We start from the raw sequence: 16,953 nt of genomic DNA on the forward strand, positions 1-16,953 counted from the left end.
CCCTATTGACAACAGCGGTGTTGTTTGGGGAACACAAGGTAATCCTTTATGCTGAAGGGGCTTTTTGGGACTTAGGGCTCATTCACACAGCTATTGTTCGGCCGTTCCGTGCATTGGGGGCTGCAATTTGCAGGCCCCAATGCACGGGCACAATCAGTGCGGCTGCCGCAACGGATCCAGACCCATTCAACTTGAATGGGTCCATGATCCATCCGTACCGCAAAGAGATAGAATATTTTCTATTTTTTGTAGTGCAGAGGCACAGACAGAAATCCCACAGAAGCACGCCATAGTGCTTCTGTGGGGTTCTGTGCCTCAGTTCCGCACCGACCTTATGGATTTCTTCCGTGATGCAGGATGCACATGGCTGTTTGTGGGCCACAATACGGGCATGTGAATGAGCCTTTATATATATTGATAACCTATTCTCAGAATGGGTCATCAATATCAAATTGATGGGGATTTGACAACCGGCCCCTGCACCTATTAATTTGGACAGAGACCAGCACTAGAAACTATACCGTGAACAGAACCGAAAGTGTAAGTAGGCGCTGTTCTGCAGTATTCAGGACATCACACAGTGAACTGAGCCTTCTATTCATTGATGGGTGGTTGGGGTTGTGAGTGTCGGACACCCACAAATTATATTGATAAACTGTCCCGAGTATGGGCCACAATATCCAAGTCCTGGAAAACCCCTTTATCACTGGTAACCTCTTTAAATCAAAAAATACCAACATACCTCAAATTTTTCTATTAAGAATTATTTCTATTTTTCAAATATTATGCTTACTATCATAAAGAAACTATTTACATTACTAAAACACTAACACTGTGTCTGCAGCAAGCTGATTTGGTTGCCTGATGCAGCACAAATGCCAGCTATCTCCCGGAGCAAAAATCAGCCAAATCCCAGAAAGTGGCAGGATCACTGCCAGACCTCATTACAATTAATGGGGATCTGGTGATGAACTATAGAATCCGGCAATGCCAGAACAGACTGCCAGATCTGCAAACAAAGCCTTTCAGTATTAAAGAGGTATTCTGGTTCAATCGATTGACCCCCTATCCAACGCCAATGGAGCCCCCCTGAAATGATTTAAGAGCAAAGTTTTTTTATTTTATTTGCTCATATCAATATTATGCAGGATCTCATATTCTAGTGCTGTTATATGTTTCCTGGCTCCCCTGTCCTGATCTGTGTCCTTCCATCTCCAGCAATGACATGTCGACTTGAACATGTGACTGCTGCAGCCACTGACCAAATGTCCGTGTCAACAAGTCATGTTGGAGTTGAAAGAACAGAGACCATCAGAGGGCCTGGGAAGCATCAAAACAAAAGCAGCGGGGGATTGGTAAACTATTATTTCTTTTATTATTTAGTAGCATTCAAAATTGTTAGAAAAATAGATGGTTGGACAACCCTTTTAATACCTTGCATTATCTGAATGACATGGGGCACATTGTATCCTCATTTAACATTATGTCCTTGATGGGAAATGTCATGGGTTGTGTTGCCTTATTGCTATGGGACACAAACTATTACCCACCAAAGAACATTCTGAGCTCCAATACAACCACTACTACAGAGGCACAACCAGAAAATATCAACCATTTTTGACATGGCTCTATTGTAAAATGTAGTCCAGTCTGGCCGTCATAGCACACAGACACATCTACAGTACTGCCTAAGAGGTCATTGAACAATAAGGTTGCTAGTTGACGCTAAGAGCTCTGCAAATCAAATTAGAGTAGTACATGGTAAAAAAATTAAGTAACTAGTGCAAACTGTATTCTGAACTTACACTTCACAGGTAAATTAATAAGGCATAGGAAACAAATGTGAATTCCAACAGTGACCAACATCTAGGTATTTTCAAGTATTAGCTGACAGGACCTCTTTAGAGAACATGACAATGTGGGCAAGTAGAACCTTTATAGTGTGAAGAGAATATTGTTGTTACTACCTAGCTAGGACATTGTATCCATGGCCTAGGTTTATATTTCCCTCTGTACCTCATTAATGGAGGCTGCCAGGGCAGATCTAGGGACTCATTGACAGGGGGCTACACAAAGTTGTACCTTTCATCATCACTCACTGAAATCTAACGGTAGTTTATTAATTTTGCACATTATTTTCAGGTGCATTATCATTAAAATAAAGATTGATTGCTTTGATAATTGTCCAATTAAGCCTCTTCACATTTTCCCCAAAGATATAAGTTCAGTTTTATTTCACAGCCCTGACCATATATGAATGAATTATTCATTGGTCTTTCATTAAAGATCCAATCACTGAAGAGTCTCAGCTGTGGAGGTTAACTTTACTTTGACTTTCTGAAATGACACTGTACTTGCTATCTAATTAACAGTCCTTTTATGACTATCATTTGGTTTAAGGACCAAATTGTTAAAGAATTCTGAAGCCACCTATATTAACTTTTCAGACATTTTGGGTGGCTGATTCTTGACTTTGACTTTCTGATATATTTGTCTCTAACCTGAGAACTGACCTTCATTCCTTTACCATCAATGTTGTATTTTACTCAGTAATTTTTCATTTTTATGAAGGGCCACTTAAAAGGAAAAAAAAAAGCACTTACTTTCCATTGCCTCCCCATGGAGAAGGAGCCTGTGAAGACTTCGATGAATTCTGTATTAAATGAAATGAAAGGTTAAGCAATAAATGTTAATCTTGATAACTAACAGATATTAGAAGATTAGAATAGAATGATCACAGCAGAATACATTGCACATGAAAACAGTAAAGTTTACTTAAAGGGAGTCTGTCATCAAAGTTTCACCTTTTTAACCCTTCCCATAGCTTTCTAGCAGCCTTACAGTTAATAAAAACGTTCTCTTTATGAGCAATCCTGGACTTATAAAACCGGCAAAAAACAACTCAGTAGCATATGCAAATGAGGGCTCGCAAGTGCCCAGGGGCGGCGTTACCCTCGTAGGTGCCCAGCTAGCTCAGCCTTATCGTCGCTTCCCCCGCCGAGATCCCGCGCCTGCGCACTTAGTCCATCGGCCGGCGCATGCGCACTGCGATGCCCATTCCTTGTACGGCATCACAGTAATTAATGCGCATGTGCCGGTTTATAAGTCCAGGATTGCTCATAAAGGTAACGTTTTTATTAACTGTAAGGCTGCTAGAAAGCTATGGGAAGGGTTTAAAAAAGCGAAACTTTGATGACAGACTCCCTTTAAAAGTCAGTGAAAACATTTGTTGTATATTTATGAAATAAATTATCGTGCTCAATTAAATATTTTATATCATTAATATTATTATATTTGCTATAACCTGAAGCTATTGGCCCCAACAGTGAAATTTGTACCAGGATCTTGAAACATCATGTTCCATTTACAGTACTGCTATTTCCCTATATGGTTAAGAAGACATTGGGCATCGTCAACCATCAAGGTCTAGGTGTGGCTGTAAGTTCTGCACTTTCTATAGTTATGCTTCTGCCAACATTATTAAAGAAACTAGTCAAACTTACAGTTGACTTTTCATATACTAAGCATTAGGACTATATACAATTATGAATTTAACAGTTCTTTCCCATTATGTAGTTTAAAGTGGCTGTCACAAGACATGTTTTTCAAATAAAGCTGACCTGATGATTGCTACATGTCCTGCTTTTAAAAAGCCCTGCCGATATCAGTTGAGTGTAGAACAGTAGATAGCCATAGATTCCAGCAGGGTAAAAAATACAGTACTATAACTTGCTAACCATTCAATAGAATGACCAACTGTGTAATACATTCTGTAGATAGTCTAAGTCTGCTACTCCTTGTTAACTGCCTCATCTAACTATTAGAGCTGGCTTTTTAGCTTGGGGTTACCCTTTATATTGACCATATCCCACCAAAAGCAAATAGACTAAAAGAGGTTGTGTTTTTCAGACAATCCATTTTATCTTATAAGTTGAAAAAGCTTCCTAGTTTGGATGACCTATAATCATGTTGCCTACAACCAGGGCTTTTGATCAGGGCTCTTACTAAGGAAATCGGCTGTCCATCCTATCCATCTCCACACTTAATAAAGAATGGGTATTCACATACTAAAAAATGGGTATGTACAATTCACATCACAATCTCAAGTCATAAAAGTAGATAACAATAACCCAAATCAAACAAATGAGTCAAAATATTAGACTTGGTAACTTATTTATTGAGGAAAATGATCCAATATCACATACTGTATCTGTGAGTGGCAAAAGTATGTGAACCTTTAGGATTAGCAGATAACTTGAAGACAAAATTAGAGTCAAATGTTTTCAATCAATAGTATAACAGATGTGAGTGGGCAACCTGTAATATTTAAAGAACACAGATCTATCAAAATATGATCTTCACAACATGTTTATGTCAGTTTATCATGGCACGAACAAACAAAATTTCTAATGACCTCAAAAGAAGAACTGTTGAAGCTCCAGGCTTCAAAAAGTTACAAGACCATCTCTAAAGAGTTTGGAATCCACAAATTCACAATTAGATAAAATAGTGTACAAACAGAGGAATTTCAAGACCAATTTTACCTTCCTCGGGAGTGGTCAACCAACAGGGATCATGCCAAGAGGTCACAAAGTAACCCAAGGTAACCCTTAAGCAACTATAGACCTTTCTCACATTAGCTTTTGTTAAAGGGGTTGTTTCCATGGTGAGATGGAAAACCCAACCATAGGTGGCATGCGTTTACAGAAACAGCTGAGCAGGCCAGCACTCTGCTGCTTCCATGATTTTCATGGTAGTGAATGGGAGCTACCCAAACAGCATAGAAGAACAAGCTATGTTACTTCTATAATCAAAATTTAGCAGTTTGATATATATATATATATATATATATATATAGATCCCCTGGGCAAGCAAGAAGGACATTGGAACAAGGTTTTATGAATGGATGAGACCAAGATAGAATTTTTGGTTTGAATGAGAAGCCTTATATTTGGAGAAAGGAAAACAATGCAATCCACCATAAAAACCTCATCCCATCTGAGAAGCACCAAGGTGGTAGTACGGTTTGGGCCTTTTCTGCTGCATCTGGGCCAGAACAGCTTACCATCATTGATGAAATAATGAATTCTACCAGCAATTATACCAGCAAATTCTAAAGGAAAATGTCAGGACATGTGTCAGTGAGCTAAATCTCAGGAGAACGTGGGTCATGAGGCAAGACAATAACCCTAAGCACAGAAGTTGTTCTTTTATAAAATGGTTAAAAAAGAATAAAGTCAAAATTCCGATCTTTATTTAACAGAAAAGTTCTGGAAGAACATGAACGGAGCAATTCATGGTATGAAACCCAGCAACATATTTGATGCAGCTTTGAACAAGGTAAAAATTCCTCCAACGTGATGTGCGGGACTAATCAACAATTACCAGAAACATCTTGCTGCAGCTATTGCTGCAAAACGTGGTCTACCAGATACCTAAAGCAAAGGTATACATACTATTGTTGCTCACACACATGTAATATTGGGTAATTTTCCTCAATAAATAAATTACCAGGTCTAATATTTTTGACTAATTTCTTTGATTTTAATATCTTTAGGTACTTTTAGGACTTATGTGAAATTCTGATGACGTTTTAGGTCAAAATTATGCAGATATATATAAAGTCTGATTCTATGGAATCCAAATTTTTTCTAAACTTTTGGTCAAATTCTGATTCTATATAATCTATTTGTTAATCTCTAATTACATGAGATTATGAAAGTTTTGGAAATGTTTAGTTAAGAACCTTAATAACTAACTCTATAGGAATATCTAATATGATTTTATGCTGCTTGGCAGTTCCTGATATATTACTTCCATATAGGAGTATAGTAATTTGCATATTCCATTCTTATATGGTTTAAGATGAGATAAAATTCACTTGGAATCTAGATTTAATGTATACACTTTTTGAAGTTGGATTGTATTTTCTTCATATTATTATTATTGTTTATTATTAAAGCGCCATTCATTCCATAGCACTGTACATATGAAAAGGGGTATATATACATAATACAGACAATTGCACTAAGCATAAACAAGACGAGTTACAAACTGGTACAGAAGGAGAGAGGGCCCTGCCCATGAGTGCTTACAATCTACATGGATAAAACTTATTTTCTCCCCCAAAATTGCAGTGAAATTGCCATATTTCTGCACATTGTAGTTTCTCTATTGAGTGCAACCATATACATTTAAATTAGCTAAATCCTTACAGCATGACAAGGGCTGCATGTGACAATGGTGAGTTCTGTGTTACTATATCTGTACTATATCTGTAAGTAAAATGAAGCATATAAGAGGTAACTTCTACTAACATGCCAGATTACCAACTTTTCCTATAAATTCAACAACTAATTATGAGATGCATCAAGCTCACAAAGTAGTTATAGTTTTAATATGATTATATGGATAATCATACCAAATATATAGTCTTTAAAGAGGACCTGTTACTTCTCCTGAAATGTATGTTTCAGAAAATACAAGTATTCCCCATGAAATAATCATCGGCATATTCTTTTCTTAAAAGGGTTATTTTGGAAAAGATATTGTTGACCTATCCTCACGATAGGTCATCATTATCACATTGGTGGGAGTCAGAGTCCCCCACGATTAGCTATTTCAGGAATCCGCGGTGTGGCCGGAGCTCCAGTGAGCACTGAAGCCTCCGGACAGCATACCAAGCACAGCACTGTACATTGCATATCGGCTGTGCTTGGTATTGCAACTCAGCCCCATTGACTTAAATATGACTGAGCTGCAACTAGGCTACGTGACCATTGTACGGTGACGGCCTAAGACAAGGTTGCGGTGCTCATGGAAGGCCCAGCATCTTCTAACAGCTGATCGCCAGGGGTCCCTGTGTCGGGCCACCACAGATCTGATGTTGGTAACCTACACACACTTACAGGTGAAGCTTGTATAAAAGCTTCGCCCCTTTTTAGGCTAAGTCAGCCCACATTTGCAGAGACTGTCTCTAAGAATTAGGGACAGTTTGTGCAATTTCTGGACTATTGGCAACTCTTAAAAGGTTTGTAACTGTCGACAGTCTGCTACTGTCAGCACTGATTGAACAGCATCAGAGTGCATAGGCGCACCATCCCTACAAACTTGTAACACCCAGTTGTCAATTTATGCTTACAAGAATAGCAGAGAAATGGCATAGTACAAAGTTCTAACAAAAGATACTCCAGAAATGTTATTTCACAAGCAATTTGTAAAAGTTTGTTGTAATGGTATATTATCCAAATATTCACAAGTTGTGGAAACATGAAATACAACACTATATATTTAGTAAAAAAAAATGCCAAGACAAATTATTCTATTATCCTTTTTACTAATCATACCGATTACAGAACAATTGCATTACCTTAAAATATTCCATGAGTGATCTGGAGTATTTCATAGCATGGTCCTTCTTTAATTTAAACATTCTCAAGTACAGCAGAGATAGACAACGATAGCTGTAGTAATTAGGAAAGGATTATGTTAATTCCACTGTTTTATAAACCTTATAAACTGTGAAAAATCCCTTTTTAGGATTTCTTCAAGTAAAAGTAAAATTGAAACATATGAGTAAATGAAATCAAAATGGAGAAGGCATTAAAATGCCATCTTGATAACAATATGAATCGGAAGAATAAATGTTTAGTCAGCTGCTAAAAGAAGCCATTAGTTATCCTTTAATAGTTTAATGGAAAACAAGAATAATGATCTTCTGTAAGCCGCTTATGTGTTTCTGTAGTTTGAAAGTGTTCTAGTGGATTTCGGCTTCTTTGACGCTGTCTCTGTAGACTTACCATAAAACTGCTAGCTTTTTTTCCCCTTCATTTGCAGCCGAGCCTGTGAAATTCTTCAATCTCATTGCATACCTATGTTAAGATAAAGACTATATGAGAATCAGGGTTGAACTTGCCCAACAGAGTACCAGAGGATCCTCCGGTGGGCCCAAGCTGTGACACAATAATGGACCCCTAATAAAACGGAGCACCTGAGGTCTAGTACAAGACAATTTCATTTAAAACTGACCTCAGAACTAATAACCACCATATATCCTATTAAACATTATTGACAATAAATCCTGCATGTCCAATGATAACATAAATTACTTAAAAGTGAGTGTGGACATGTCAGGTATACACAGATTGTTGGCCCTCAAAATCATTTCCTTTGGTGGACCTAAGGAACTTTACGCTGATGAGAATCAATAATTTCCCAAATCTGGTACTATAGTACCTGGGTGATTATTAGATATGAGTGAATCAATTCTATGAAATGAAAATTAGACCCATTTTTTTTTTAATGTGGATTCTATGGAACCAGAATCTTAAGTGATTTGTTTTGGGAACAATTTTGCAGAGCAAGAGTGAGAGAGAGAGGGACAGAGAGAAAGAAATAGAGGAGAGAGAGAGAGAACATTTCCAGGCAAGCAAAGTATTTTCAATCCAGCTTGCATAGATTCGGACCCAAATCAAATCACAATGCTGATTTACGGTAGATAAATCAGACCCGAATTTAATTTTAAGAAATTCACTCATTTCTAGTCATTACATATTCCTATGTGGAAAACATTTGGCATCCTATCAGATATTTACCATAAAGACTTTTATTACAGATAAAGCATGCCAGGTGCATTTATTTCCAGCATGATACCCATGTCTTTTACAAATGATATCCCCCTGTCTGGATCTGTTAATCAAATTACATCATGTCCTTTCTTCCTGGCCATAGACCTAGAGTAATCTAGAGTATCCATTTTTTATTAGGTAAAAAAGCACTCTAAATAAAAATTCCTACTTTCACAAGCTGTAGTTTAAAGAGGCTCTGCTCATACCATGCCAAATAATAGAATGGTAAGTCAAAGGTAGTATTTATGACACATGTATAGATAACATTCTGCAGCATATGCAACCTGATTGACATTTTTCCTACATAGTCATTCATTTCATACCAAGATTTATGCTAAATGCACAAATCCCACAAAACAATTCAAAAGTACGTTGATATTTCACTGATACCCCATTCTATTTCCTGACCTCTTGACCAAGTCACAAACAAATATAGACTTGAGGCATAACATAATATGACACAGCAAAGTCATATCCATTTTGAAATGATAGGATGGCTTTTATAAGCTAAGTAAGTCAACAGTCAAATATTCTGGAATTGAAAAAATATATATATATTTCTATATGTCATTTTTTAAGATAGCCCTCTAGGATCAAATCTGACACTCTGACATAAACAAAATGTCAATCTCTAACAAACTCTCTCTTATTTTAGCCATGGCCTTAAGAGTGCCTGTGGCAGATGCTGAGACTTAGTGGAGGGATCACCTGCCAATCTGTCATGCACATTGCCTGAGGCAAACATTGGAAGGACACTAAGCCTCTAGGGGAACATTAATTGCATTATTCTGTATTGTTTGGAAAAGTATTTACACCTACAAATAATATTTTTCAATGTGTAAATACAATGTTTGTTTAAGTAAATCTATATAACAATATCCACAGGGCCCTGGAACTGTACATCAATTTCAGATGATATGGATAAAGATAGGCAATCGTATCTATCTGATGACAGTCCTACACCACAAGCATTTAGTAATTCAATGCTATTCTAATGCTTCCTATCTCTATCAGTTTCTCTACTAGCTACCCCTTTCTAAAAGTGGTTATACCCCATACAGCAAATTACTAGCCTACAGAAACCATCCGAAACAGCAGCATGCTTTCCTCCAACCAACCTTTTTTCACATTCTAAACTAGGACCTCTCTCGAGCCTTTGTACCACTCCCCAACTCTTCAAAATAATAAAAACAATCTGCCTGAAAAACTTGTCTGTTCAAGCAAGCATATTCTGTTTTATCATACTGCTCTTCAGTTATGCTCTGGTCACACTACCGTCATCCATTCTGAACACAATTTATTTATCTATCGCCTAACTTTAACCCTATTATCCTCTCAATCCATTTAAATGTTAAATTCTTAAGGGCAAGGTTCTCTAATTTTGCACACTCATTAATGTATTTGATTTACAGTTCCATCTGTATACATCTACAGAACTGATAAAGACCCCAATTTGGGGTAGAAAGGTGTTATACAGCAAAGGCGTTTAAGTATCCTTCAATTTATTCACTATTTCTGAACATTTTCCATACATGGGGACCAAAAAAAAACACCATGTTGAAGATGTTGTTTTTCCCCTTGGAATAGATCTCTGCTTGAAGAAGCACTCCATATTTTTGCTTATATAGTGCAGCATTGGCTTTTATTAAAAATATTTTTTTTGGGCTCTTGTTTATACCTTCAGTATATCAGTTTTAGTTAATGTGCCATCTATGGGTTGTCTGCAATTATGATCCTTTATTTACCTCTGATGTAGATCTCCTAATACAACCTACATTTACCATAATTCCAGAAAAAGTGGGGTGGAGTTTCATCAAATTGCACTTATCCTGCTCTGACTTCTAACAATGGGTAGCAAGTGATAAATTGGAGACATGGAATTTCTGTCCCTTAACTTAGAGTCCCAATGTTTCCTGTCTGATGAAGCTCGCTATACAATAGCACTTCTCTATTTTCTTTTCCCTCCCCATTTCCATGTCCGAGTATAGCTCCATATCCTTCACCTGTATACTTGTTGATACAATATGTTTAGTTAAAACTTCACCCCTTTTCAGTAGCACATTAACATGTCCATTGAAGGTAATAGTACCATAAAAGGCACTAATAATATGATTAAATTCTAAAGCTTTGTTTAAAATTACACAACAGTTTCCTACCTAGCATTTTTCATTATTGCATCCATTGGAGCTACAGTTAAGTCTACATTTAAAATTTTCTTATAAATATAAAAAAAATTGTACTATATATTATATGTACCCAGTTTATAAGGCTGATATGTCATTTAGATTGAAAAATCATACAGTATATCACTCTCTGCTAAGATCAAGATCCTCTCAGTAAGGCCCCGTTCACATCTTCAGTGGACGTTTCCAGAAGGCTATGTCAGGTTTTAGCCTGACAAATTAGCTGATGCAGTGATTTTTGTCTGCTGACAGATGGAATTTATGCAAGAACAGGCAACCGGGTGATCTCTGATGGAGATGTGAATGCAGCCTAACTTTTAATTCTTTACTACAATGGTGGAGACTGAAGAGCATCCATGATATTGTAACCTATGATTCCATTTTGCATAAGAAAATGTATATAAAATCAACCAATTTGCTAGCCATGAAAAATTCTAACCACATGTATCTCAGAGTTAAACTTGATCTGTCAGATGGCCAACCTGATATGTTCAAGATAAGTTATACATGTTTCTTGATAAAGATGTTTTTCTTTCAGTATAGAAAATATTCCATTGTTACTAAATTGAGACCATATTGTGTGAAGAATTTTCCTCGGGTAACTGTCCCAAACTAATCTTCTTTGAATACTACCTACTAAATCATGAAAAGTTAAAGAGTCTTGAGAAGATCTCAGGGTCACTTTCACATGTGAGGTAAGGGGCCAGAATCAGGCTTGTATGAACAAGTCAAGTCACAGCAGAAGATCAGCCAAGTACAGACCAAGGCAGTTCGCAGAAGACTATAAAACTTAATACACAGGTAACTGCATGGTGAGCTGAGCCAGAATAAATATAGGTACAGGTGAGTGTTACAGTACATCAGTAATGCATCATGTCCAAACCAACTAATGGTACCACAGAGGAACAGCTGGACAGAGCATAAGGAATCAGCCAAGGCCATGATTCAACAAAATTCATCTAATGAGTGGCGGTAAGGTCAGCCAACAGCTACAATCTCCATATTTTAACAGTGATTCAACAAAAATGTTTAAAATGGTTAAACTTTGATGTGAAATAAATAAGCTAAAAAGATAATTCAGGAAAAGAATGAAAGGGGAAGAATAACGAGCCACCAGACCGCGAATCTGACAGATTTCAAGGTGAACAGCGTTCTGCAGCTTGCTATGTACTATGAAACATAGAAGCTGCAGATTTCAAAGCAACACTTTTTAATAAAATACTACTACACGTCATTTTTTAGGCTAAAATATATCTAAATTAATAGCAAAAAAATATACACTTACCTAAAGAATTATTAGGAACACCTGTTCTATTTCTCATCAATGCAATTATCTAGTCAACCAATCACATGGCAGTTGCTTCAATGCATTTAGGGGTGTGGTCCTGGTCAAGACAATCTCCTGAACTCCAAACTGAATGTCAGAATGGGAAAGAAAGGTGATTTAAGCAATTTTGAGCGTGGCATGGTTGTTGGTGCCAGACGGGCCGGTCTGAGTATTTCACAATCTGCTCAGTTACTGGGATTTTCACGCACAACCATTTCTAGGGTTTACAAAGAATGGTGTGAAAAGGGAAAAACATCCAGTATGCGGCAGTCCTGTGGGCAAAAATGCCTTGTAAATGCTAGAGGTCAGAGGAGAATGGGCCGACTGATTCAAGCTGATAGAAGAGCAACGTTGACTGAAATAACCACTCGTTACAACCGAGGTATGCAGCAAAGCAATTGTTAAGCCACAACACGCACAACCTTGAGGCGAATGGGCTACAACTGCAGAAGACCCCACCGGGTACCACTCATCTCCACTACAAATAGGAAAAAGAGGCTACAATTTGCACGAGCTCAACAAAATTGGACTGTTGAAGACTGGAAAAATGTTGCCTGGTCTGATGAGTCTCGATTTCTGTTGAGACATTTAAATGGTAGAGTCCGAATTTGGCGTAAACAGAATGAGAACATGTATCCATCCTCTGATGGCTACTTCCAGCAGGATAATGCACCATGTCAAGAAGCTCAAATCATTTCAAATTGGTTTCTTGAACATGACAATGAGTTCACTGTACTAAAATGGCCCCCACAGTCACCAGATCTCAACCCAATAGAGCATCTTTGGGATGTGGTGGAACGGGAGCTTCGTGCGCTGGATGTGCATCCCTCAAATCTCCATCAACTGCAAGATGCTATCCTATCAATATGGGCCAACATTTCTAAAGAATGCTATCAGCACCTTGTTGAATCAATGCCACGTAGAATTAAGGCAGTTCTGAAGGCAAAAGAGGGGCCAAAACCGTATTAGTATGGTGTTCCTAATAATTCTTTAGGTGAGTGTATATCTCCAAAGGTGTCCATAGCACTTGTCATGTTGAGTTCATATACATCCTTTTTTTCCATTGATTCCATTGAGTCCAGTGGTTTGAGTCTGGCTACGATAATCATTCTAGACTAAATACAGTGTAGATCATTTGCCCGCTATAATAATCCCCAAATCATACTTGCATTTATAAGCAAAATATTTTAATCTGTATATACATGTTTGAAGTATAAGAGATGCAAACATTTCCAAGCCTGATAATATCTAATGTAATGCAGTCCATGAACGTAAATACAATGGATCTCACACATTGTAAAGTGAAACAGTTTTGTCAAATTAAAATCCCTGTTCTCTTCTTTGAAATATTAAAAGACCTATGTTTGGATTATTGTCAGCTTTATGTCATGTATTAATTGGCATCTCCATATGTTTTAGTGCGCCGTTCAGTTCGTTTGGCTAACCAAGCACACTTCACACTATACACTTAGTGGCTTGGAAATCAATTCATCCCATCTGATCACTGGTTCTAAGGCCTAATGTAATTTCACAGGCTCTTGTGTTAGAATAAGTAATAGAGCTCAGTCTTGCATAAGATGACTTTAAGATATCTAGACAGCCTAATTTAAAAGACTAAGACAGAACAGGAACATTTAGTGAGCTTAGTTTATGGATGTCCAGGTCCAAATTAGATGTTAAAAGCCTCAGCGTTATTGGCAATTCTGTATCCCCAAGTCAAACAACATTTATTCAATCTTCTGCAAACTGATCGGTGGGAATTTACAAGACAGAATAGCAGACAAAAGGGATGTTTCCATTTATACTGCTCATTTATATATTAACATGTTATCTGCAGCAGTTTTCTTTCCTAAAGGATCAGAGAATTGTAGGAGAAAGTCAGAAATCAGCAATGTAGATTATTATTAATATTATTATTTAGTATTTGTTTTAAAAGATAATTAATTCTAGGGTGATACCGTATATGAAAAGGGTTAACATTAGGTAAAAAACACAATTGGCATGAACTAAATGAGTGAAATACTGGTACAATGGTAGAGAGGACCCTGTCCTCGAGAGCTTAGATTCTACAAGAGAAGGGGGAAGAAGACAGGAGGTAGTGGTAGAAGCAAATCAGTTGCTGGCAGTGTAGAGTTATAGGCTGTGAGTTTTTAGGTTGCTTCCAAAGATATGGATAGTGCCTACAGTGTTGGGGTAGCAAGTTCCAAAGTATGGAGGATTCAAAGAAGAAACCTCAGAGACAACTGTGTGAAAAGCAGATAAGAGGAACGCAAAGGTGGATGACTTGGGAGGATCAGAGATTGTTTGTGGGAAGGTATCGAGAGAGTAGGTCAGAGATGTATAGAAGTGAGAGTTTGTGGGGTGGCCTTGTATGTTGTCAATATTTTAACTCCTTCCTGACATATGACGTAATAGTACTTTATGGAGGCAAGTGACTTGCCGCAATATGATGTACTATTACGTCATGGTGATCAGGCAGGCACTGGTCTCCTAGGCAACCTGTTAGTGTATTACTCTATGTAATACACTAACAGGCAATGCATTACAATACAGATGTATTGTAATTCATTGCAGAGGGGATCAGACCCTCAAAATTCCTAGAGTGGGATAGAAATTAAGTTTAAAAAAAGCTAAAAAGTTTTAATAAAAAAATAAAGTGTCAAGTAAAAAAGAAAAAAAAGCCCCTTTCCCCTGATTTTATAATAAAAAATAGGAAAAAAAGGAAAAAAACACACATATTATGTATCATTGCGTCCATAACGACAGGCTCTATTAATATATCACATGATCCACCCTGTCCGATAAACACCCTAAAAAAAGAAAAAAAAGTAAAAAAAAAAGCCATTTTTGTCACCTTACATCACAAAAAGTGCAACACCAAGTGATCAAAAAGGCGCATGTCCAACAAAATGGTACCAATAAAACCATCACCTCATCCCGCAAAAAAATAGCCCCTACATAATAAAATCGCAAAAAAAAAAAAGAAAATGTAGAAATTAAAACATCATTTTTTTGTTTATAATAGTACCAATCAAACCGTCACCTCAGCCCGCAAAAATGAGACCCTAACTAAGACAATCGGTCCAAAAAAATAAATAAATATTATTTTTTTTGCTTCAAAACTGCTATTATTGTGTTAAAGTGAAATAAATAAAAAAAGTTTACATATTAGGTATTTCCGCATCCGTAACAACCTGCTCTATAAAATTATCACATGGCCTAACCCCTCATCTGAAAGTCGTAAAAAAAAAAAAAACTGTGCCAAAAAAGCTATTTTTTTGTCACCTAACATCACATAAAGTGCAACACCAAGTGATCATAAAGCCATATGCCCCCTAAAATAGTACTAATTAAACTGACAAATCAATCCCGCAAAAAATGAGAACCTAAGACAATCGGTAAAAAAAAAAAAAAAAGATATAGTTCTCAGACTATGGAGACAGTAAAACATCATTTTTTTTTGTTTATAAAAATGCTATTATTGTGTAAAACTTAAATAAATAAAAAAAAGTATATACATTAGGTATTCCCACATCCGTAATGATCTGCTATATAAAAATGGCACATTTTTGAATGCTGTAAAAAAAAAAAAAAAAACTGGGCCAAAACAACCAATTTTTTGGTCACCTTGCCCCATAAAGTGTAATAATGAATGATCAAAAAAACATATGTACCCAAAAATGGTACCAATAAAAACATCAACTCTTCCTGAAAAAAACGAGCCCATGCACAAGACGATCAGTAGAAAAATAAAATAAAAATGGCGTTCAGAAAATGGAGACACAAAAACATAATTTTTGTTTCAAAAAATGCAAAACTGACACAAACAAACAAAGTAGACATATTTTATATCATTGCATCCGTAACAACCTTCTTTATAAAAATAGCACATGATCTACCCTGTCAGAAGAATGTTGTAAGAAATAAAAAATAAAAGCTGTGCCAAAACAGCAATTTTTTGGTTACCTTGCCTCACAAAAAACCTAATATAGAGCAATTAAAAATCATATGTACCCCAAAATAGTACCAATAAAACTGGCACCTTATCCTCTAGTTTCCAATATTGGGTCACTTTTTGGGAGTTTCTACTGTAATGGTGCATCAGGGGGGCTTCAAATGGGACATGGCATCTAAAAAACAGTCCTGCAAAATCTGCCTTCCAAAAACCATATGGCGCTCCTTTTCTTCTGCGCCCTGCCATACCCTTACATCAGTTTACGACCACAGTTTACGACCACATCTGTAAACCGCAGAATTAGGGTAATAAATATTGAGTTTTGTTTGGCTGTTAACCCTTGATGTGTTAAAGAAATAAATGGATTAAAATGCAAAATCTGCAGTTTTCCTTAAATTTTTGTGGAACACCTAAAGGGTTAACAAAGTTTGTAGTTTTGAGTAACTTGAGGGGCGTAGTTTCTACAATTGGGTCATTTATGGGGGGGTTCCACTATGTAAGCCCCACAAAGTGACTTCAGACCTGAAATGGTCCTTAAAAAGTGGGTTTTGAAAATTTTCTTAAAAATCTTAAAAATTGCTTCTAAAATTCTAAGCCTTCTAATGTCCTAAAAAATAAAATGACATTTACAAAATGAGGGAATGTTAAGTAATAAATATTTTATGAGGTATCACTTTCTGTTTTAAAATTACAGAAATAGAAATTTAGAAAATTGCGATTTTTTCAATTTTTTTTGTAAATTTGGGATTTTTTCATAAATAATAGATATTGACTCAAATTAGTGACTTACAATGTGTCACGAGAAAACAATCTCAGAATGGCTTGGATAAATAAAAGTGTTCCAAAGTTATTACCACATAA

General features: G+C 36.6%; 1 protein-coding gene across 1 annotated transcript in view; it reads right to left on the minus strand.

Annotated features, from left to right (window-relative positions):
* Positions 1–16,953, minus strand: part of AFF2 (AF4/FMR2 family member 2) — a 628,447-nt gene that overhangs the window by 12,072 nt on the left and 599,422 nt on the right. Inside the window, 3 exon segments of the mRNA XM_040442199.1 lie at positions 2,604–2,653; positions 7,370–7,463; positions 7,800–7,871. Of these exon segments, the coding sequence (XP_040298133.1) occupies positions 2,604–2,653; positions 7,370–7,463; positions 7,800–7,871 (216 nt within the window).

This window comes from Bufo bufo, chromosome 8 (genome assembly GCF_905171765.1).
Source record: "Bufo bufo chromosome 8, aBufBuf1.1, whole genome shotgun sequence".
In the NCBI taxonomy this organism is placed as follows: domain Eukaryota; kingdom Metazoa; phylum Chordata; class Amphibia; order Anura; family Bufonidae; genus Bufo; species Bufo bufo.